At 36.7% G+C, this 25,231-nt stretch overlaps 1 protein-coding gene across 2 annotated transcripts; it reads left to right on the forward strand.

Moving 5' to 3' along the window:
- The first annotated feature begins 20,813 nt into the window (after window positions 1-20,813).
- LOC128615415 (stathmin-like) lies at window positions 20,814-25,068 on the forward strand. Of its 2 annotated transcripts, none has more exons than XM_053637477.1 (5): window positions 20,814-21,021; window positions 21,755-21,881; window positions 21,989-22,161; window positions 23,469-23,660; window positions 23,751-25,068. In XM_053637477.1, the coding sequence occupies exons 2-5, from the start codon at window positions 21,869-21,871 to the stop codon at window positions 23,892-23,894; spliced, it is 522 nt and encodes a 173-aa protein (XP_053493452.1). In that variant the 5' UTR covers window positions 20,814-21,021; window positions 21,755-21,868; the 3' UTR covers window positions 23,895-25,068. The 2 variants fall into 2 exon arrangements, with proteins under 2 accessions (XP_053493452.1, XP_053493451.1); XM_053637476.1 differs by having other exon boundaries at window positions 21,836-21,881.
- Window positions 25,069-25,231: the final 163 nt, after the last annotated feature.

The raw sequence follows: 25,231 nt of genomic DNA on the forward strand, positions 1-25,231 counted from the left end.
CAACTGAGAACGTAGTAATGTAATGCATTACAGAAAATATTTATGCGATTTAATTAGTTACTGATGTCAATAAAATGATGTCACTTGCGTTACAAATTTGTTGTTAAGAAAACAATATTAAGTAAAATGCATTTTAAAAGAAATCACTTTTTGCCCCAAAGATTTTTTCTTTAGCCCTGAATAATTCTCCAATTGGAGTGGTTTGTCACTACATCACTGAACATCAGTAAAAGAAGACCATCTGTAATTTTATATCTTCAGTGAACAGACGCAAGACCAATCAGACAGACAACACCCGAGGCAAGTCTTATGATAAATCCAACGTTTTCGGATCATGTCACGCACGCTGAAATTACTTTTAATTTCACTTTGTAGTGTATTTTTGTAGGTTTGATAGTAACGTGAAAGTAAAGTAATTAGTAATCTGAGTACTTTTTGCATGCAGTAATCACTAATGTAATCAAATTACAATTTTAAAGTAGTAATTAGTCATCTGCAGTGGGTTACTTTTTTATTTTATTTTAGTAATTTATCCACCACTGGTTATTATAATCTATTGTTTTCTAGTCTGATGAAAGTCTTTTGTAGGTTGTGATGTCATCCGGGGACTTCTAGCGACTGTTTGAACATGGACTACTTTCCCCTGAAACTCAGGTGAATGTTATATATAATAGAGCTTTTTCGGGGGGGGGGGGGGGGGGGGGGGGGGTAGAGGGGCTCGCGCGTCATGATTCCTGAACCCTGACAGACTGAGCATGGCTTACACTCTGCATGCTTTTTCTCACTTTAGTCTCGCGAGTTCTAATTCCTGTTTCGGGTTTAATTTATATATATATATATATATATATATATATATATATATATATATATATATATATATATATATATATATATATATATAGGCTTTCATTGATGAAGAAATTGCAGTCTGAGAATGTCTATGAATTGTGCGTGAGTTTGCGTGGATATGCGTGATACACTAGAAAAGTCTACACTAGAAAAGCGGACTGGATTTTGTGCCGGAGTCACAGTCAGACATTTCACACAAACTGTGCGCTTGTTTCTCGGTCAACATGATAACTGATTAAAACACAAACCGAGACGTTTTCCTTCGCTCGAACACTGTAAGCTCACCTCTCGGTAAGTGCAAATCTTTCACAGCACACACCCTATACATACATCACCATGTGTACTATACATCACCTATAATTCTTACAGTCACGTGCACAGGGCATTTACAGTGTTTAGTTAAATTAGCATGTGTTTGAATGTTACAGCACATTACACACGTGCTGAACGCTGGTTCATATGTTTCACGTCTTGATTTTAACATGACTACCTTGACTGAGTTTAATATAATAAGGTTGTATAATAAGACTACAACCCCTGGCAAAAATTATGGAATCACCACACTTCGAGGATGCTCACTCAGTTTTTTTTTTGTTTTTTTTTAAACGTTGTAGCAAATAAACAAAATTACAGATTACAAAACAATTTTTGTTTAATAGCTGAACATTCTGGGTTCATGAAACATACCTCAAACAAATTAAATGAAATAATTTTAATTAATGTCATGTTTTTTTCCAGAGCAAGTAGAGGAAAAAATTATGGAGTCATCAACAAAAAAACAATACGAAACACAGTTTTCACTTTTATGACAGCCTGAATTCTTTGAGGCATTGACTTCACTAATCAAAAACTGTATTCTCCATCAAGCTGGTTCCAGCTTTTTTGAATAGCATTTGACAGATCAACTTTGCAGGATGGAGCCTTGTCATGAACCTGTTTTTTTTTTTTTCTTTTCTTTTCTTTTTTTTTTCTTCTTTTTTAAACATTCCCACCATAAATTTTCAATCAGATTGATATCCGGACTGTTTGCTGGCCATGTCATTGAGTTGATATGCCTTTCCTGAAGAAAAGCTTTACCACTTTTTGTTTTTGGTAAGATGCATTACCATCCTGAAAAATGACTTCATCATCACCAAACCTATTTTCTATCGATGGAATGAGAAAAGTGTACACCTGTACATTGACTGTTGAGGTCTCCCTGGTCCTTTACCTGACATGCGACCCCATATCATAAATGAGTGGGGAAGTTTAATGGTTTTCTTCAGACAGTCATCTTTATATGTTTCATTAGAAAGGCACCAGACCCAGACGGCATTAGATCATCCACACTCCATGATTTCTTCTCTTCAGCCTGCTGTAACCTTGTTTTCTTCTGTTTAGGTGTTGGTGATGGTTTTCATTTGGCTTTTCTGTATGTAAATCCCATTTCATTCAGCTGGTTTTTTACAGTTCTGTCACAAACATTGACTGCTGTTTCCACCCATTTGTTTTTCATTTGTTTTGCTGTGCATTTTCTATTTTCAAGGCATATTGCTTTCGTTTTCTCTCCTGATGTTTGCCCTTTTTTTGGTATACCGGTATGTTTTCCTTTTGTAATCTTCCCATTTTCTTTATCATTGCACCAAATTTTAAACACAGCTGACTGGGAAAGACCAACATGTATTGCCACACTCCGTGTTGGATTTCCTTCTTGAAGGAGTTTTATAATCTAAAAATGATTTAACTTGTTTGAGGTATGTTTCATGAAGCCAGAATGTTCAGCTATTAAAAAATATTTATTTTTGACAATAACGAGTGAAAAGAAGAATCTTTTAGATATTTTCTTCAATGTCAGAGTTATTATTTGGCACTTCCCTTTTCTGCTTTAATGACCGTGTGCATTCGAGCTGGCATGGACTCCAAGTTTGTGCAAAACCTTAGGATCCATTTTTAGATCAAATTCATTGGAGTGTCGTCTGAACATGTGCTTCAATAGAAGAGATTAGACATGAGGAAAATATGATAGTCTATTCTTGAAGTGTGTCATTTTTGTAACTTGTGGGTAACAGGAAGTCTGTATTTTCAACATCCTTCTACCTCATACAACCACTATTATCTTTCACTCTTTGCTGTTACACAAGTCTGTTTCTTCAATAATGTCATGGTATAACTTTTTAATTCATGCCCCTTAAGGTCTCTTGATGTAGATGTCCTTGTCTGTTTGTGCTGTCAATAGCCAGACGGGATCGATGGGTAATGTCTGTAATAACATTTTACACATGTCCTCAGTGATTTAAAAAACAAAAAAAAACCTCATGTCCTCACAGTAATTAAATTAACGCAGGACGGCAAGTTTCTTTCACATTGTTTTGTGTGTTCATGGTAATTTATTTGGCAGTATTAAGGAATTTACAGTGATACAACTGCACATTCATTTATTTCTAGAAAAACTTTATTCTAGGTAACTTTATACCTGTAGCTGACATTATAACAAGCCCTTTAATAGCCTTTGGGATTTTGCTCTTCTGACTGAGTTTGTTTTCTTTTTCTTTCTTTCTTTTTTCACAATTAAGGGAAGTAAGTAAGACAAGTAACAGTGGTCAGAAAACCTTTTCCCCCACAATGTAAGAGGCAGCATCTGCTTGTAAAATCACAGACATACCTATCCGGACAGGACTACAATTATCTGAGGACCAAAGAGGTCCTGGTGTGAATTTAATCAATCCTTTCCAAATAGTGCTAATGACACTTTGTTCTTAAGGCTCTGGTCTAACTACTGTAGTTATTTTGTTCCATATTAGCCTGAGGGATGTGTGTTGACACCAGGGCTGTCATATTCATCTGCCATGAAACTCAGCAGACCAGACCTTAACGACTCTCTCAATTTGTTGTCACTAATGTCCTACCTGTGATTGATGGCGTAACAAGTGACTGGTTAGGTGCTAAAAAAGGTTTTTGAAGTTTAAAAACTTTTTAAAGTTTTCTGCGCTCAAGTTAGTGTAGGGAAAATAGAAGAAAGTTTGCGTGTCAGTTGCCATCGTTGCTGAGATCATGGCTTGTGTCTTTGTCCGTGGATGTTTGTGGACGTCACTTCTTCTTGGTTGGTCCACAACACTTCCAGGCTTTTTTAATTTATTAGTAAGTTTGGCAACAATGTCGTGTGTGTGGCGTGCTTGCCATGTTCCCTGTTAGTCTATTGCAACCAACCTTGCAACAGCTTCCTGATCCAACCACGAGAATGATTTCAATATGTTCTTCTTTTATCAAAGGCATTCTTAAAGGCTATCTGAAATATATATATATGTATATATGTAAGTGTACATTTGGCCTGTGCATGGAGACTTTTGGGACACCGTGTATAGAAAATGAATGTCACCTGTCACTATGTTGCTCACTACTGTGAACACACTATGACTATTGACTAGTGTCATGGACTCTGAACAGATGAGATGTCTGTTTTGCAGAGGAGAATAAATGCATAATTCTCTGTCCAATTGTCTTTTAACATTTTAATTTTTTGTTGTCCAGAGTGGATGAATGAAATATAATTTTTAAAAATCCACAAAAGCCTGTGAGAACACTTTCCTTTCTTTATGAGCTGATTTTGACTAAATAATTGACATAAATTGTTAGTCATTGGTTGCAATAAGCTGCAACAGAGGATCTGCTAAGAAAGTTGCAGTGGTTTATGGTTTAAAGTTGCTGAAATACCGCCTATTTTTTTTTTTCTTACACTGACTGGCTTCCAAAGTTTTAATGTTGATAATACTTTTATGAAAATGTTTTACTTTTGTTTTATTGAATCTGTCCTCATGTTTTCTTTTATTAGTTGGTTCAGGTCACTCGATTTCAAAAACAAAAACAGATTGCAGAGTATTGTTAAGGTGTGCAGCAAAATTACGGGTACGACCTGGAATGAGTTAACTCATTTGTAAAAGGTCCGATCAATTCTGGCTGATTCCAGCCATCCCCTGCCTCAGGATTTTAAGTTGCTTCTGTCGGGCCTCAGATACGATCTGCCAACACGTAGGACAAATGGGTTTAAAAACTCTTTTGTCCCAGCGGCCATTGGTTTTCTAAATGATGTAACCCGACTTTGACGATGTAATTATTGCAATACTTTCTTGTTTTATTTGATTGTTGTTTGTTTTATTTCTTTTTATTATTGTTAGTCTAAGGGCTGTGTGTGGTTACTGCTGACTCTACAACGATTTTCCCCTCGGGGACAATAAAGATAACCTTGAACCTTCAACAGTATTTTTGGAGGGCTCAGAGCGCTATATTCTACTGTGAAATATTATACTGTGGTCCACCATTTGATGACTCCTTATCTAGGCACATGTGAGAGACAATGGAATAATCTTTCTTTCCTACTCTGACCTATGCAGATGCCAAAATATTATGATTGCGTGGTTGCCTTCATGCCTCTATATGCCAGTGTCATGAGTATTGAAATGATTTGAGCCCTCTATGGCTCTCTCACATTTTCTGTTGTGGCTTCTCCTTCTCTCATTCAGTAACAAGAAAGTGGTTCATACCACAGGGCAAGCCTGCTGCCCTGCTTTCTATGCCCCTGTCGTGCCAGCTCTCCAAACCAGATGGCCTTTGTTGCTGGCTGTAAATATGCTAATCTGCTATGGGTTGTGTTCAAGGACACCTCTAAATGTGTATAATCTTTTTTTTTATTACCATTACACTTACTTTCTTATTTAGTAACATTGAAAGCACTTAATTCCCAGTAATGTGTGCTGTTTATGTATGTGTGTGTGTGTGTGTGTGTGTGTGTGTGTGTGTGTGTGTGTGTGTGTATGAATACATCTTATGTTACATTGTTTTGATGAATTGCTTATATTCCTTTTAGAATAATCAGTAGAGAAGTTTATTGGAAATCATTTGCAAGCAGTGGACCTCTTTTAGTAAAATTGTTTGTAAATGTTTGCATTTTGTTTTTTCAGTTTACAGAAGTTTCGGTGATGCTGATTTTCTTTATTCTTAAGCCCTATTTGGTCGGGATTAGTTTCCAGGACATATGGTTGTAAAGTAGTTACTACAGACGTCTGTGATCTTTATCATCAATTAGCACGGGATAAGCGATTTCTGTACAAACGACTGAGATGGGTGTGTCTTCTTCATTGTTTACGTGCTGATGACCCATCATAGCAATCATACGTAACGTGCGTCATATGTAACATGGTGCTGCACCTCGGTGTTCGATCAGTCAACACGGCACCGATGAAGCAAAAGAAAACCCGCACCTGGATAAGAGTTGAAACTTTGTTTAGTTTCAGTTTAGGGAGAATGACGTTTTCAAGCGCTGTTTGAACAAATGGTACATAATCATTCCATTTGTGAGGATGTTTTTTGGGAAGTTTGCGATAAATGTCCCTCTGTCAAAGTGGTGTTTGGTGACTGGACTTAAATGTCGAAAATGAGTCGACTACCTAAAAAAATGCAGAGTGCATACGCATGGGATTAGTTTAACCTGGGGTTATATTTACAGGCCGTTTTATAGAAGGTAAATAGCCATTTTTTTGCACACTTAAATTACCAGGTGTGTTCACAGCACAGCTGGTTTACATTTAACAACATCCACAATGCTCACAAAGCTGAAACCGACAAAATAGTGCAAACTTTTTTTGTCCTAATTAAAATGGCCAGTCTTATTTGTCTTAAGGATGTCTTCTCGATTTGCTTTCTTTCAAGTTGTTCGTATGAAACGACATTTCATGAAATATTCACTAAATTTGTGTATGCAATTAAAATAAATAAGCTACATTATTTAATCCGGACACACTTAATCCGTATAGACATTTACAGTAACTGATGCCAATTATACGAGTTGAAGCCCATCAATTGATGTTTATACTGTATTAATAAGTCTACTTATATGTGAATTAGATTTCTTTTTTTTTTGGTTAAAATCTTCTCTGTTATCACAACCTTGCTTTAACTCTCCAATTCTTGGCATCGACTACTTATAGTTTCAAGGTTTTCTAACTCCAGCTGGTTTCAGCTCTGCAACTAATGATCAATGCCTCAGTGAGCTGAATCAGTTAGTCATGGGAGTATCTTAACCTTGAAACTCTCTCTCCAGTTATGAAACTCTGCTGTAAGCTGCATATAGTGAGCAACACTTCTGTATAATTGAAGATGTTTTTAAGAGTTAGTTTCGCTAAATTAATTAATGAGGTACTATATTACATTAATCATAACTCCCTCAACATGGACTTTAAAAAAAAATAGATGTACAGCCGGGTCCATAAATATTTGGACAGTTACAAAGTTACTGTTTGTTTTTGCTGTCTACAACAGTATATTGTATATCAGCTTTAATATGAGGGCATTTACATCCAAATTGTGTGAACGGTGTAGGTATTGCAGCATTTTTTATATGTAGTTGGACAGTTGGCTGCTCAGCTGTTCCATGGCAAAGGTGTGTATTATTCCCTTATTAATTCACTTACAATTAACCAGATAAAAGGTCTAGAGTTAACTCTCAATATGAAGTCCAAAGAGCTGTCACGGCCAGTGAAGAAAGCCATTATTGGGCTGAAAAATCAAATCAAACCCATCAGAGAGATATCAAAAACCCCAACTACCAACTATTTGGTAAATTCTTATAAAGAAAAATTATGCACCAGTGAGGTCAGGAATTACTTTAGGCAGTCATGGACTGCAAAGGATTTGCAACTAAGCATTAAAAATTACAATTTAATGTATAATTGTTAGCTTGTCCAGTTACTTTTTGGTCCTTTAAAAAAGGGGGAGGGGGGTACATACAGTATCTCACAAAAGTGAGTACACTCCTCACATTTTTGTAAATATTTGATTATATCTTTTCATGTGACAACACTGAAGAAATGACACTTTGCTACAATGTAAAGTAGTGAGTGTACAGCTTGTGTAATAGTGTAAATTTGCTGTCCCCTCAAAATAACTTAACACACAGCCATTAATGTCTAAACCGCTGGCAACAAAAGTGAGTAGGTCCAATAAATGTCCAAACATTTATATCATTTTAATTTCTTAATTTTCAATACAATTTCTATGCAGACTGTTGTTTAGCCCAGGTTAAAGACAATTTACTTCTCTCTGTGTGATTAGTAGTGTGGAAAGGTGTTCTTGTAACCTGGTTGACATCAAGTAGGTCGATTTAAGTGAAATCTCTCAAAGGTCTGGATTTTTTTATTTTTTTTGCTCTCCCTTTCCCCCTTTTTCACCTCTCTCAGTTCAAACATTATACATCTCTCTGACTTCATAGGTTTAAAAACAATAATTGCTTTGGAAATGGTTATTCTCAACATTTAAATTGTGATATTTTAAAACCTGTTATCTGAATCATCAGCATTAATGGTAGATCATTTAACATGTAAAATTGGTATTAAAAAGGAGCTCAATAAGCAAAACCTATAAGATTTTTTAAAAGACCCCACACAGATCATAATAGAGTGAGTGAGTGATGGATTGATTGATTGATTGATTGATTGATTACCGATTAGTAAGGTGCAACACACATAAACAAAACTCTAAGAACATGAAACTATGCAAGCATGGAACCACACAAGCGCATGATGTGAACACGACAAAGGTTAGACAAGGAGTGCCACAAATGTCAGAACTTGTATATTACTGCTCATTAAATTTAATGTGACTCAGGTGCAGATGATCTCATGTTATGTAGATGGGCTGATGGGTAATGAAGTCCAGTTCTGCTTTGGCCACTGACATGACATCAGACAATTAAAGAACAGCAATTTTGCTTTTGTTTTGGTACCGTATAGAACCATTTTTAAAAGGTCCTTAAGTAAGAAGTAAATCATAATGGGATGTGCTGTTATAGGAAAATAACTATCACCCTGAAGTTGATTATTTTCCAACAACAGCATGTATTTTATTCTTTTTATACCCTTGCAATTTGCCAGCGATTGCAATTTTTTATTTATTAATGAATGACATCACTATTTTAAACCATTCGTAGTTACATTCAAACCAGAAAGTGTAAAGTGCTTTGTTCTAAAGACTTGCTGGACCATTACACTGGAGACTCCTTCCATAAATATGTTAAATAAACAACATCTTACAGAATGCTTCATCATTAACTATTAGATTGGTTTCTTTCTTAAATACCATTCAATTTCCTGTGAATAATCTGTTATTATAAACAGTAAACAATAACGGATTGGAATGAGTATTAATATAAACCTGTTCTGGCTATAGAGCAACTCACTATTGTCAGAACTGCTGTTATAGAAAATAAATATAACGCCTTCTGATCAATCAGATTCAAGGAATTCAAATGTACTGTATATACATGTAACAAAGAATTAAGCATTCATCCGATAAATAATTGCCCTAAAATATGTAGTTTAAAGGTTAGTTATTTTCAAAATAACTGTTGGACCATTGAAAGAGTCAGTGTTCCAGAAATCAGATGAAGTTATCCTGAATGTCTGACTTACTTATCAACAGACTGAAATGTTGTAAGTAGAAGATACACAGATCGGTTCAGAGCATACAGACAGCCCAGATACAGCATAACACTCGCCTTTCCCCTGATCTGTCACCCAAACAACGCTAGACTAATAACAGCATGCTAATTGCAGTCTGTTGTCTTGGACAGGCAAGACAAAGAGAAGATCTGACATGCGGAGCTGAGCTATGCTTCCTGGAACGCCCCAAGCATTTGGCTAAAAATAGGACACATACGCCAGCTCTTCTGGCTGCAATTGAGCAGTTTGGTTTGAACTGTTGGGTTATGCATTGACTGAGATTTAAAAATGGTATTTATAGTCAATAATGATGAACAGATACACAGACCGTAACCCAAGCCCAGGATCAAATTTATTTATTTATAGTAGCTTTATTTTATAACTATACCACACATTTTAGTGGAGAGCACAAAAAGCTGTTCATCTCTTACCTAAAGAAAAAATTTTAAGAGTTACTATTAGTAGAAAAATGACAAGTTCCTAATGTCTCACATAGGTGTGAAAGTTTTTCAGGATATGTGTGTCAGTTATGTGTTTTTAAAGTGTTTCTTTATCTTTTAACAATGCATTTTTAAAGGATTTCTTGATACAAACAGGAGAATTATGAAAAAGAATACGGTGGTGCAATAAGTTATTTTTTATCTGTTACCATAGAAACAGCAGTTCTCCCTGACTTTATCTCACTTTCTTTAGTTTCCGCTCGTGTGAAAGCGTTTTCAAATACCTGTAGTTAGTACGATTTGTATATGAAGTTGATGTACACAAAATCATTCATTATAATAAAGGCTAGGCACCGTAATCCTGTATTATTATTTTCACGAATGTTGATGTTTCTCAAGCATTCCATTTTGAAGGCTTAATACCCACTGTCTCCATGACTACAGACACTGTTTTCACAATAGCTGTCTTTCCATGCTTTGTTTAAAGATTTGTGTATGTGTCTTTAGGTAATGTACAGTACGTTTAATTTCCATTTACAACAATTCATTTGGCACTTTTATCCCACGCTAGTAAAATGGCTATACATGAACAGACAGTGAAATATATCCTGTTTCATTCTTCACAGGAATGAAACAGTCTTAAAGAGAACCTGTGATCTGGCTTTATTACACACACTCCCTCTGCTGGATGAGAAATACAAGAGGTTTCTTTGGAAACTTTTCAAATATAATACATGGGTGCAAACCTTATACAACTCTGGGTTGGGCTCTCATGAGTACAAAGGCCATAGAATATGATTTATAACTTTTACATTTGAGTACACTGGAACATAATCCAAAATACTCTAAAATAATAGATGGGTTTGTTTTTTTTTTTTCCGTAAGAAAAGAAGCAGATGAATTAGTTAATTGAGGTTTCCATAAACAGCTGTATAACCAAAATTTGTTGTATGCCATAACACAAAGATGGCCGTCATGGTTAAACCAATTAAAATAAAAGATATATATATATAAAATAAAATGAAATAACTGGTGATTTTGCAATGCCAATAGAGGTGATCAGGAAAAAATCAGGAAAATTAAAAGCAGTTGAGCAACCTGCATTGGACCACTTGATACGGAATGACGCATAATGGCACTTTTTGACCAAGGACAAAAATTGTGACCCATAAAAAAAAGATTAAATAGGCCAACAACACAGTGGTAAAGCTAACACTTTACTAATGGTGTTAATGCTAATCATAAATGGGCAGAGATTAAAAACATCTGACTTTAATAAAGCACCCATTAGGATCTGAGAGCAATTCAAATTTCCATATCTAATTGCCATTCTGTTTCATTTTGTTTTATGGCATGTTGCTTAGTCTATGGCAATAAAAGTTATTGAACTGTAATATTGATGTGTTTGTACAGAACAAGAGCACTACGGTATGTACATGTAAATACATCCATTAAATATACTAAGAATAACTCAAGAGCAATTGTTGTTTCGCTCTCTATCTCACTCCCTCTCTCTCGCGCTCTCTCACTCCCTCTCTCGCGCTCGCTCTCTCTCTCTCTCTCTCTCTCTCTCTCTCTAGGCAGAGGTGAGATGACCGAGGTGCAGCCGGTGTTGGACTTTGCCTCGTCAGGAAGGTCTGGACGACGCAATGCTCTGCCTGACATTTTAGGCTCACCAGCAGGGGTTAACCCATCTGACCTCCCCCTGAAATTGACTGAACTGTCTCTCACAGGTCAGTCTTAATACAAGTGCGTGTGTTGTTCGGATGATGTACAGTTTGTAAAATTAACATTTGCAACGATTTTGCAGAGTTTTTTTCCCCCCAAAGAGCCCTTTTGAAGCTCCAGATTCATCTTAATTCAATTCATATAAATTCCCATCTCTCAGTGATTGGATGGGTCTTTGTGCTGACTTGCTCAAATGCAAACACTTTCATTCCACTAAAAATAAACTCATCAGATCTAGAGCTCTCCAGCCATCATCACTCACCAATTTCTCAGTTTGATATCGAGCTCCTGATTCATAGTCATCAATCAGCCACCCAGCATGACCAGCCTTCCTCTTTACCCACACTCAAAGGGAGCCATACTGGCAGATAAATCTATACTTATCCCAACCACAATTAGAGTGTTATCCTTGCTAAACACTTACTTCTAGTAAACTAATTATTAAGACACCTTCCAGTGCCAGCCAAAGTATGATGGACTCCCCCTGCTGAGCCTTGGTTTTTAACCAAGGTTATTTCCTTCTAGCTCAAGCCAGATGAGTTTGTCCTTGCCTCTACGCCCCCTCAGGAACAATTCCATTGCAGTACAGTTTCCACCTCCTGTGTCCATGTTGACCCACCTGTCCTCAACACCATTTCATCAGTCCCTTTTTCTCCACACATGGATCTAACAGACGGATCTCTAGCAGAAATTGGGTTTCATCCCTCCTTTTCTCTCCCCTCTCTTCATGTCATTTCATGAGGTTGTGGTCTTCACTCTCAAAATGGACCCACCACCTCCCTACCTTTTCAGTACTATTCATTGACTACTACCGAAGAGTCTTTAGTGGGAGCTTGGTTCTCTGCACATTTTATAGTTCAACAAACTTTCTCAGGACATTTAGTTAACAGTGATCTGCACTTGCAAACTGACTTCCATCTTTATTAGCACAATGCACAATGTGGAAACAGGGAAAGAGAGAAGTGGATCCATGAAGGAAGAGGTACAAATCATGATCTGAGCCAACATGTTGATTGAAGTGAAGTTTTAGTGTGTGGAGCTGCTGGAGGCTCAGTGCTGGGCTTAAAGGCAGAGATCCTTAGCCAGTCTGTAAATTGCTGGGAGTGTGAGCCTTTAAGGCACACAAGCTCACTCTGGCTCACTCAAAATTCACCATCATTGTCTTCTTTAAGTAGTGATTTTTGCTGAGGCTACCTTCCACTTGATACCAGTTGAGGCATGATGCATTCACTACCATCAAGTGTTGGGTACTTGGGCTGATTTCATCCAGGGACATATGCCTTTGTTGTCTGTCAATGGTGCTGGGTGTATCATTGACCTAAATGAGAGAGGCCCAGCATCATATATGCCATATACAGATGGGTAACCATTTAAAGGAAAACACCAGCATAGTGTCTTGGTAGGGTGTTGGCCCACCACAAATAACCAGAACAGAGTATTGAGTAATTATTGGTAAACCCTAACAATGATGTAATGTAATCCATTATATAATAATGTAATGCTCTCTCTCTCTCTCTCTCTCACTTTTAGCAGATGGGCCAGGAGGAGTTCAGTCACCAATGTCAGAGGAGGCCTGTCTGCCTGCAGAGAGCTCTGAGAGAAAGGACGAATCCTAAACACCTCCCAGTCTCCACTGCAGAAGCCCTGCAGTAACAGGAATAACAGGAGTAGGAGAAGAAAAGACACAGGAATATGATTTATCAGTAGCTGTGCTACTGGGATTGGGCCTAGGTGTCAATGTATTTGCAGGAAGAATATTTGGGAAAGTTCAGGATGTTCCAAAACAGAGGAATCTATAGTGCAGTATGAGAATGGGGTTGTCTTATGTGTATATATAACAGTATGTGGAAAAATGACAAGATGATCAGATTTTTTACTTTTAAAATGAATTAATGGTGACTGGAGACCACCATGTTTTCTTGTAAATCTTCTGAATACTATAAGTATCCCTAATACACTGGCAAAAGTTATGTCCCTTTATCTCTGCCAAATCAGAATGATTTGTTTTACAGAGGACGATATGGACATGGTTAATATGAGTCTAGTGTATTATGTGAAAGAAAATAATTGTAGAAATGATAGATTCCAGTTGAGCATTTAAACAAAGTCTATCATAAAATTTGTCTTTGTCATTTGTCATATTTGACTTGCCATTGTAACATTTTGGCAAAGGCCACTAGAACAGCATTAAGGCAACTGTTTGACTGAGCACATCATGGACAGCACATAATGTCATTTGGAAGCTCGTGGGTATGATTACTCTCACTCTTTTTCCATATTCACAACGAATGTGTCGCATAATGAGCTCTGTCCTCGGTCAAGTGTCTCAGCCGTATTTCCATATGCGTTACTGCCAGGAGAAAGCTCTCTTTTGGCAACTCCAGCATTCAATTATCAGTTATGAGCACACATATCTTTTGTTTTCAGAGAGAAAATTACTTTTTAATAATTACTAAAAATGTTTAATAATGAGTGGAATCAGCCTAGTGCAAGAGCAAAAAAAACCCACCAAAAAAACATAGATGACGTTTAAAACGACACATGGGCTTGAGTTTGATGTGCCTCAAAGAAAGTGTCTTTTTTTTTCTCCTTTCTTTTTTTCCCCCAATGCCTGAGTTGTGTCACTCGCAGCATTTTAATTAGCACTTTAATCCACACTAGCTGTGTCAGAGGCACATTATTAGAAGTCAAACTCAATTCCATGCATCATGCCACTCTTGATTCATGATTACATGAACACACTTTCTATGCACTGTTAATTTTATTTAAAATCATAATCTACATGTCATGATGGTGAATCCTGTATATTTCTAGTATATTTCTATGTTCGTACAGTAGTAATTCATGTATTCATTCGTCTTTAGTAACATTATCCTGGTCAAGGTTGCAATTAATCAAGAGCCAATCCTGGGAATACTGGATGTGAGGCAGGAAAACTCAATTTCACCAGTGTCACCTTGTTCACACAAACTACATACTGCGGATGTTAACTTCAGCATCACTTAAAAAGAACTCATTAATCTGAACACTTTTATATTTTTTGATTATGATGTTGCTGTTTGGAGATCTGATTTCCTCAGCATGTTAAAAAATTGAATATTACCCAGTGCAAAGATGGATAAGACCCATACGATAAGGAGGCATGCATACATTCCCTGATTTTGCAGCCTATTCTCATGTTGCTCTGCTGTGTTTATCTTTCCATTTGGTGACAGTAATTTATTTTTGGGCAAAGTTCTCAGCCAACTTGCCATTCATGTTTGAGCCCATATATCAACAAGCAACACTTGCATATAAGGACATGATATGGTATGGCTGACGGGCAAATTGTGACACTTACACAAACGTGTCATTCTGACCTCTGTACACATGAGAGCAGACTTCAGAAGGCAGTAATGTTAAAACAAACCTATTATACAGAGTATCCGAAAAGTCAGGAAACAATAACGAAGATAGCTGCAAGCAGCAATTAAGGGACAAAGCACGTTCTGTCCCAAAGCAGTTCAAAAATTTTGAGCAGATTTTCTAACTTAGAATTATAGCGACCCCCTAGAAGGGATTTAGACAAAACTTCTTGGAGTCCCTTAGGACAAGGTCATGTACTCATCTACAAAGTTTGGTCAATATACATTACACCGTTGATATGATATGCCCTCTTTACCTGTTTGGCAACTTCACTGTCAAAATCATTTTGAGCATTATGGACTAACTGTACATCATATCAAAAATCTGAGAAGCAACTTTTTTTTCAAGTTGGTCTTACGATGCTGTGATTCAAAGTTGGTGATGATGGAACAAAGTTTGTAGGAGAAGAAGAGCAAAAAAATTTTTAAAAATATTCTCAATGGCAGAAATGAGCGGTGTCCGTTGAACTCAGCTTGACCCAAAGAGGAAAGTGGAAGGATGCTAGAAGGCTTAAGTGGTGTAAACCAAAATTGCTGTGAAGGTACCTGAGACAGTCCTTTATCACTGTGCCAAATTTCATAATAAGCATTAGAAGCATTCTATGGGCTGCCATAGACTCCTATAGGAAGTATAGTAGTAAGAAGAAGAAGAAAACATATCACTAAAGGGTGCCTATGTACCTTCAGTGCTTCGCCCCCTAAATATGTAGAGCAAATATGTTGATCCGAATAGGTTAAGCAAAATCTGCAAAAAACGTGATATAGTGACTGAAAAAATATGTAAGGATGAAGTCATAGAGCATATGTTGTAAATAATAAATACAGAATTAAGTACGTATATGTAGTTTTACTCTCATTGGTTCCTACCTTTTCAGACACTGTGTATAAAGTACATAGTTGTATACAGATAACAAATGTTTTAATTCACAATAACATTTATGAACAGTTAAAATTCCTCTGCCAAATTTGGGATTATACATGAAGATTCTTTTGACTTAATTATTTATTGTGATTCCTCACTAAATTAATTCATATTAAGTTATATAATATTCTTCATATATCGTTCAATGAAATGAAGTATGCCAGATCTACCAATTGTGATCATTCCAAATGGGTTAATTCTGAACCCAATTTATTGACCCAATTATATTCACCTGTGAAACTGATTTAACATAGCCATATTGAATGGTTTGAGTTAACTGCACACTCCCAGCAAATATTCCAGATAAATTGAGACTTGAAACCATGATCAGCGAGTTAACTATTAGCTAAGACAAATCATATAGAAGTGCACGTCTTGTGCAAGATTTATTAAGGGCTCGAAATTGCTATTACAAGTTTTTTCACTAATATAATAGTATAAACAGATGTTGGATCATTTACGCTCATCTAAAGAAATCTTTGGCACAATTAAATTTAAGTAGGCATAGATCAGTCTCCTTTTTTTAACAGACCGATATATAAACCACATTTAAATTATGCATGCACAGTCCTCCTGTAATTATGCTGTTGGTGGCAATGGCAGTAAAGCCCCCAACCCCCCAGTCTATCACTAGACTTTACTAAAGATAAGATATTTTACTATTTTTAAAAATGAATTGAAAGACTTAAATGCTGAAATATATTTAGAAATACATCATGCAATTTTCTGTATTCTGTGTTTGAGTTATGGACTTGTTGTCTTGGTAACGAGTCCAACAACAGCTTTGAAGAACTGACATGAACAATCCAATCTAGACAACTCAGTAATCCATGTATGAAGAACAGGCCTATTTATCTTGCTGTATGTGAATCTGATTCTGCCTATTAGGTAGATTTAAGCCATAATAAATGCACAGATTTTATAATTGATTTGTTTGCTTAATAGTCATTGCAAATAGATCATTTTGTAATCAAATCAGTTACCAGGACTGTTTATACAAATGAAAACTGGTGCTGTTAATAAAATAATTGTTACAAAATAATTGTTTGCCTGTCAAATAGTTCCTTGTGTTATTATTGCTACAGTGAGGGGAAAAAAGTATTTGATCCCCTGCTGATTTTGTACGTTTGCCCACTGACAAAGAAATGATCATTCTATAATTTTAATGGTAGGTTTATTTGAACAGTGAGAGACAGAATAACAACAAAAAAATCCAGAAAAACGCATGTCAAAAATGTTATAAATTGATTTGCATTTTAATGAGGGAAATAAGTATTTGACCCCTCTGCAAAACATGACTTAGTACTTGGTGGCAAAACCCTTGTTGGCAATCACAGAGGTCAGATGTTTCTTGTAGTTGACCACCAGGTTTGCACACATCTCAGGAGGGATTTTGTCCCACTCCTCTTTGCAGATCTTCTCCAAGTCATTAAGGTTTCATTGAAACCCCCTTTCATACAGTCACTTTAAGAGCAATTAAACAAGAAGAGTTTACACAAGCCATGTTTGATTCAGTTCAAACTGTATCGTATGTTATTGTAATGGATTTCTTTGGAGTTTATTTGTGCATGTGAGTGAAAAAGGTGTGGATTGAAGTTTGTTTAAATGGAAGTTTATGAACTCTTTTTGAAACTTGCCCTGTGTGAATTGGCTTGAAGAGGACCAAAAGATGACATAAGCATTGTGTCAGAATGAATGAGTCAAATACTCAAAAGAAAACTGACAACCACAAAAAAGCAAGGAGCAAAAAAAGCAGCTGCACTAGTCAATTGTGGATATTTTAATACTTTTAAACATTTGAAGATGATGCAATTCAAGTGTTTATAGTAATGTGAGAGCCTCTGCAAATAAATTTAACAGCACATTCATGTATTAGAGTTTAATTCCAGTGTGTACAGGGAAGGGATTCTGGGACATAATTTTAAAATAACCATGTTCATTATGGTTTTGAAAAACAATGTGGTTTGCATATATTTGTGACCTAATAAGGAATTTCCCTTTTCTGAACACTAGATGGAGGCCTGTCCTTTCAGCCTACATATTTACTGGAAGAAACCATTTGATAAAAGCAAAGACAAAGAACATGCACAGAAAAAAAGGTCATACTTTCGACTGTTATCATTTATGGTCAACATGAAGCACAAGTCCACCATACCTTTTAATTTCCCCAGAATACAATATCAATAAATATGAAGGAAATTATGTATGATTGTACTTTTCTTCCTTTTCTTATTCTTTGCCATTGCGTGCATGCTCAATTGGGTTAAGGTCTGGTGATTGACTTGACCTTCCACTTTTCCCCCTTGATAAAGTCCTTTGTTGAGTTGGCAGTGTGTTTTGGATCATTGTCTTGCTGCATGATAAAATGCCTCCCGGTTAACTTGGTTGCATTTCTCTCTAAACTGGCAGACAAAAGGTTCCTGTAAACTTCTGAATTCATTCTGCTACTACCATCATGAGTTACATTGTCAATAAAGATTAGTGAGCCTGTTCCAGAAGCTGCCATTCAAGCACAAGCCATGACACTACCTCCACCATGCTTGACTGATAAGCTTGTATGTTTTGGATCACGAGCAGATACTTTCTTTCTCCACACTTGGTGATGTGATCATCTTTCCATCACTTTGGTAAAGGTTAATCTTTGTTCCAGAACTTTTGTGGCTCATCTCTGTATTTCTTTGTTAATTCCAATCTGGCTTTACTTCTTTCTAGATAAATGTTTACAATTAAATTATCTGCTAATTTTTTTGACTTTTACAAGCTTGAAATTAGTAAAATGTCCAGAAATAGGTTTAATAATTATATATTTTCACTTGCTAAGATGTCATTGCAGTGCATGAACTTGTGAGAAAATCACATTCTACCAGTCAAAAGAAATTGCAAAGACTTAACTTAGAAACCCATGGAATCTCAAACACACCTTCTGAAATTTCATGAACAGATGTGTCATATGTCAAATCTGTTATTAAAGCTTAAGGAAGATATTTTGGTGACCCTAGTAATAACAAAAGAAAGATCAGTAAGTTGTGCTTTATTGCTGCAGGCATTTGGACGAACCCCACTGCACTAGTCTATGATAATTATACTGTCTGTTTGTCATGCTTTTTGATGCAACAAAGTTATTGTTGCTTACATTTTTTTATTGTAAATGTCTGTGTTAATGATAAACATTAATACACAAGTTGTTCAGGGTGGATTTTTCTGTTAACATTTTTAAAAGTTTATAGCCCTTCCTTGGACTTTAATATGGAAACCATTACTTAATTCATTCCATAAAACATGAAGTCCAGCAGTGATGTAGCATGGCATATGAAGCAAGAAAAGCATAAAAGGCAAACCAAAGATCGAAGAAGTGGTGTAGTATGTTCAAGAGAGTGAGCAGTTACAAGTAGTTTGAGGCAAAGTAGAGTGGTGCTTGAAAGTTTATGAACCCTTTAGAATTTTCTGCAGAAATATGACCTAAAACATCTTCATGTTTTCACACAAGTACTAAAAGTAGACAAAGAGAACCCAATTAAACAAATGAGACAAAAATATTATACTTGGTAATTTATTTGTTGAAGAAAATGACCCAATATTACATATCTGTGAGTGGCAAAAGTGTGTGAACCTCTAGCATTAGTAGTTTAATTTGAACGTGAAATTAGAATCAATCAGGTGTGAATGAGCACCCTGTCTTATTTAAAGAACAGGGATCTCTCAAAGTCTTATCTTCACAACACATGTTTGTGGAAGTGTATCATGGCATGAACAAAGGAGATTTCTGAGGACCTCAGAAAAAGAGTTATTGATGCTCATCAGGTTGGAAAAGGTTACAAAACCATCTCTAAAGAGTTTGGACTCCAAAAATACACAGTCAGGCAGATTGTGTACAAATAGAGGAAATTCACTGTTAAACCACTGTTACCCTCCCCAAGAGTTAGGGTAAACAAAACCAACAAAGATCACTCCAAGAGCAAGACGTGTAATAGTCCATGAGGTCACAAAGGAACCCAGGGTAACTTCTGAGTAACTAAAGACCTCTGTCACATTGGCTAATGTTGATGTTCATGAGTCCACCATCAGGAGAACACTGAACAACAATGGTGTGCATGGCAGTGTTGCAAGTAGAAAATAACTGCTCTCGAAAAGAACATTGCTGTCCGTCTGCAGTTTGTTAAAGATCATGTGGCCAAGCCAGAAGGCGATTGGAAAAATATTTTGTGGAAAGATGAGACCCAAAAAGACCTTTTTGGTTTAAATGAGAAGCGTTATGTTTGGTGAAAGGAAAACACTGCAGTCCAGCATAAGGACCTGTTTAACCATTTGTTTAATTGGGTTCTCTTTATCTACTTTTAGGACTTATGTGAAAGTCTGATGATGTTTTAGGTCATATTTATGCAGAAATATAGAAAATTCTAAAGGGTTCACAGACTTTCAAGCACCAATGTAATTGGTCAGATGAACAAAACATGCTTTTGCTCCATTCTGGGCTGAATTTTTGTTTTAGGAAAATCATCAATTCTTCTTTGTATTACTTTAAGTAAATTAATATCCCTAGTAAAAATGCTTGAAGTTGGGATGTCGGAAAGATCAACAGAGTGTAAATAATAAGAGACAATTTGCAAACATGTCTATGTACACTCCGTAGAAATGATACTGTCAATTGAAACAGCCAAAGAGGGAAAATAATGTATATGCATATATGTGTGCACTACTGTTTTACTGTTGTCGTGGAAACTAGACAACACTCACAGACTCTTCCTATCTTAGTTTTGAAGCTGTGACTATCTTAGTTTTAGACTATCTTAGTTTTGAAGCTGTGATCTAAGAAACACCAATATCTCTGCCGTCGCAGAGGCGAAGTTCCTGGAACTTCTTTTAAGAAATCGCTCCATGTAATACTTCTCTCAGTGTAATACGCACATTTCTTATACCATTGACTCCCTTCCATACAGACAGCAATACACTATGACTTCATAAATTCTAATTCTAATTCAAAATTCTTGATGATTCCTACCAGTTAGTGGTAAGGCAGCATCGGTCTTTCGCTCTGCACAATAAAGGGAAAACCGCCTGCGTGTTAACACGGATTCCAGGGTGAAACCTTTCCCACGGATGTCCTCCGGTTTGCTTGTTGTCCAGAAAAGCTGAAAAGACTCGCGCAGCCCAGCCAGGGATGCCAAATTGTCGTGGAAATTAGACAACACTCGCAGACTCATCCTCTGAAGGTAAAAAGGTTTATTACAGAAAGATGGTTAATACAGGATAGAATAAAGCAGGATAGAATAATGAGAGTGCTCTGAAGCGCTTGTGCTGAACCACTACTATATATGTGAAACGCAGAACATGACATAATTCTGTGTACCGATAAGAAGCAGTTTGAGGCAGTTCAAACAGGCTTTGTTTTAGGGTCTTGGAAGATGTTTAGACGAACCATGAATAGAAGAATATGTTTGTGTCGCTGTAATGTTAATAAACATTTTTAGCTCTCGTGCCCTTTAGTTGGGCTGTTTCATTTTCATTTTCATTCATGCAACAAGCTATTTTCAGGATGAACTTGACCTAGTCTGGGATCAAGCGCTTGTGTGTGTGTGTGTGTGTGTGTGTTTATGTGAGCGAGAGAGCCACCGCCTGTCTGTCTGTCTGTCTGTCTGTGTCTCGCTCTCTTTGTTTGTTTGTAGCTGTTCTCCATGTGGCTCTTTCCTGGTGGTGTTTGTGTGTCTTCACATGTTGCACTGTCAACTGAATATACGGCAAACTTCACATCATCTCTCTCTCTCTCTCTCTCTCTCTCTCTTTGTGTGTGCTAATCCACAAGTTTCAGTTTTCCCCTCTGTAAGATCTGGGGGCGGGGGGGGGGGAGGGGGGGGGAGGCAGGTTAAAAACTTGACTCATAAACCACTTACACCTATCACACAAACACATGCATGGATTTTTTAAATTTTGTTTATTTTTGTTCAGAGTGCCTATCCTTCAAGTTGCCACAGGAGGGCAGAACAAGTGCTGTACACCTAAAGTGATCTACCTCCCCTTTCCCTTCAGGTGTAGGTCTCATCTCAGCCATCTTCTGATACAATGGCCGCTAGTGGTAAGGAGATGAATTTTCTTCCGTCTTAGCTTTGCTTTACTTGACTGTATCATTTTGTAGCATTGTAAATATGTTGTTTTAGCATTTCTTTTATTCTTTGCTTTTAGATATTAAAGTGAAGGAGCTGGACAAACGGGCCTCAGGGCAGGCCTTTGAGGTCATTCTGCGTGATCCTGCCCGAAAGGCAAAAGGAGACTTCCCTTTCTCTCCTCAGAAGAAAAAGGATTGGTCACTGGAGGAAATCCAGAAGAAACTGGAAGCAGCCGAAGAAAGGCGCAAGGTACATCTCAAACAACCACATCTGTTAGCGGTGTCAATATCTAGAGACTGCAGCGATATGAGACACCTATGCTGTTCTTACTCCGTTAAAGCAGTGGTCAGACTAAACTAAAAGGCCAATTCACTGAAGGGAAAAGGACACAGCACATGAAAGATGCATTTGTTTCTTGTAGCAGTTACTTGTGCTTTGCATTGACTTAATCCAAGTCAGATTTATGTTGTGAATTTATGCGCTCCAGCCCTGTTGAGCCAGTAGAAAACAAAATGAATATAAAAAAAGTTACTATACTAACATTTAATAAATATTAAAGTAGATGATCCATCCAAACTGAGCCAAAAAGTAACACTCCAAATAACAAAAAATTGAAACCTCTAAAAAGAAACAAACACAACACAACAAAATTGGTCAATGATGGTTTTTATTTCGCCTCTAGAGGCTGCTCTCATACTGTATAATGACAGCAGACCCTTCTCATCTGCTTCTACAACAGACACAAGTGGGAAAAACTGTGCAAACTATTTTTGCAGATAACCAATAGTTCCAGCAACCAGTGCCGATTGATCAGCAAAACCAATCAATCGGATGACCACTACTTTATGAATCCTAAATTAAAATATTTCTGCAAATTCCAATTGCCAGAGTTAATCTAATGCATAATTTATTATGTTTTTTTTTTTTTACATTGAACCATCCTATCTATCGATTATACTGTGCACTCTGTGGCTAAAAGTATGTGGACACCTGACCATAACACCCATGTGAGGGTCTTCCCCAAACTTATAATTAATGGCCATGGTTTTGGAATGGGCTGTTCAGTACTCTGGTTCCACTTACTTTTGGCCACGTTGTGTACGCTAGTGCTATGATAGTTCTGCTAGGACTTTCTTGGTGGTACCTCTGTGTATATTGGCCTTTACTGGCAGACATATTTTTGGTGGAAATGTATATCCATATAGAATAATATAGAATTATGGAACTTGACTGACTTTCTACTGTACCTGAGAGCCTGTTAATTGACTTGATGTATTTTGTCCCATTCTTAAAAAAAAAAGTGTTGCTAGCATGACTACAGTGACAATATCTAGAAATGTCAGTGTTGCATCACAGCTTGTGAACTGTTGAATAATTATTGACTTCCAGCCTAGTATGTACCACAAGTGAACTCTTCCTTTGAACAAACTGCACACTACCCATCTGAACATGTCTTAACACCTCTAGGTCTGTTCATGTCTCTTAATGTAGAATAATGTAACTAATGTAAGTACAAATCCTGAAGTTAATCCCTAAGTGGATTATCTCCTTTGCAGTCCCATGAAGCTGAATTGCTGAAGGAGTTGGCTGAGAAACGTGAGCATGAAAAGGAGGTACAGCAGAAAGCTCTGGAGGAGAACAACCATTTCAGCAAGATGGCGGAGGAGAAACTTAATCAGAAAATGGAAGCCATCAAAGAGAAGCGTACAGCAATAATGGCAGCCATGACTGAGAAGTTCAAAGAGAAGGTACAGTCTAGTTTATCTGTTTTTAGCTTTATTCATTTTTTTTTTAAGTTTTAAATTGGTTTTATTTGGCTAATTGTATTTCTGTTGCAGGGGAAGAAGCTGGAAGAGGTCTGTAAAAACAAGGAGAACAAATATTTGATGAAAATAAGAAAATATTTGATCGTATGTATACCAATAGTATGTATTGGTGCTTTTGTTGGTTTTTTGCGTGTGACTTTCAGTTGTTGGCTCTGAGCTGTTAGCTGTTCTCTAATGCGCTTTTTGATATTGGCCGTAGACTTAATGTTTTGAAGGAAGCATGTTGCTGTTATGCATCAAGGTCCTCAAAGTTTCTATTAATGCAGCCTGCACTCTTGATACGCTTATCATTTCAATCGGTTTGCGCACTTATGTAGCACAATGGGTTTTTATTTATTTATTTATTTATTTATTTTTAAAGGACAGCTATGGGTTCTCAGTCACTGGTGTTTGGCATGGTTTGCTTTATTCCAGACACTGCTAGTATTGCTGTGTAACTGCAACCCCACCCCAATTCTTCTTTGTATTACTTTAAGTAAATGAATATCCCTAGTAAAAATGCTTGAAGTTGGGAAGTCGGAGAGATCAACAGAGTGTAAATAATAAGAGACAATTTGCAAACACATCTATACACACTCCTTAGAAATTATACTGTCAACTGAAACAGCCAAAGAGAGAAAATAATGTCTGTATATATGTGTACACTACTGACCAGGTTTGTGTTAAAAAGTAGTGGGATAGTATAACACAAAATTATATACATATAACTGTACAAGGAACCAAACCAGGCATAATTTCAGGGTGGGCCAAGGCCAAAATAATAGACAAAAGAATTCTATTATTAGGTAGCTAGCTTACCTAAAAGGAAAATAAAGAAAATACAAGGATACTTCCCCAACTACCTAAGCAAAAAAACAGACAAAGGAACCCTCTCCCAAAACAAATGGCAGCCACACCCCTACTGCCGGTGAACCAAGTGAATCATATATACAATGGTTTATAGAATGCACAAAAACAGATACAGGGACAACCAAACTCAAAAACCAGGCAAAAGTCAAAAACCAGGACAGCAGTCAGAATATAGCATAAAGCAGCACAACCAAACACACTCGAAACCACCTCCAACATCCCAACCCATTCTCACTCCTCTTCCTCTTTAAATATGGCTGCCATTTAGTGATGTCATCCTGGGAGGGGAGCAAAGCAGGCTAGGGCAGATTGGAAACTCTGGGAGGGTGTTCAGACCTGCACACAAATTATGGCACAGCACACACACACACACAAAAACCTTCCCATCCCAAAGATAGCGGGTTGTAACGCTTATCTTTTTTAAAAAAAAATTTTTTATTTATCTTTTTTTTTTTACTATAATAAAAGGTATTTCTACTTGCTAAGATGTCATTTTTCTGCAGTGTACACATGATTAATTTATTCCCACATGATTTTTACATGACTAAATAATTTTTCTAACTACTTTATTTATTTATTTATTTTTTAACATGATACATTATTTTTTTAAATGTAAAATCATGTGGTTGATTTTACACACGATT

The sequence above is a fragment of the Ictalurus furcatus genome, chromosome 12, assembly GCF_023375685.1.
Source record: "Ictalurus furcatus strain D&B chromosome 12, Billie_1.0, whole genome shotgun sequence".
NCBI lineage: Eukaryota > Metazoa > Chordata > Actinopteri > Siluriformes > Ictaluridae > Ictalurus > Ictalurus furcatus.

Excerpts from the sequence above, each read along its gene's own strand:
- LOC128615415 (XM_053637477.1), top strand. Across the intron at positions 22,162-23,468 it reads CAGCCGAAGAAAGGCGCAAG|TCCCATGAAGCTGAATTGCT; the intron begins GTACATCTCAAA and ends TCTCCTTTGCAG. Across the intron at positions 23,661-23,750 it reads CTGAGAAGTTCAAAGAGAAG|GGGAAGAAGCTGGAAGAGGT; the intron begins GTACAGTCTAGT and ends TTTCTGTTGCAG.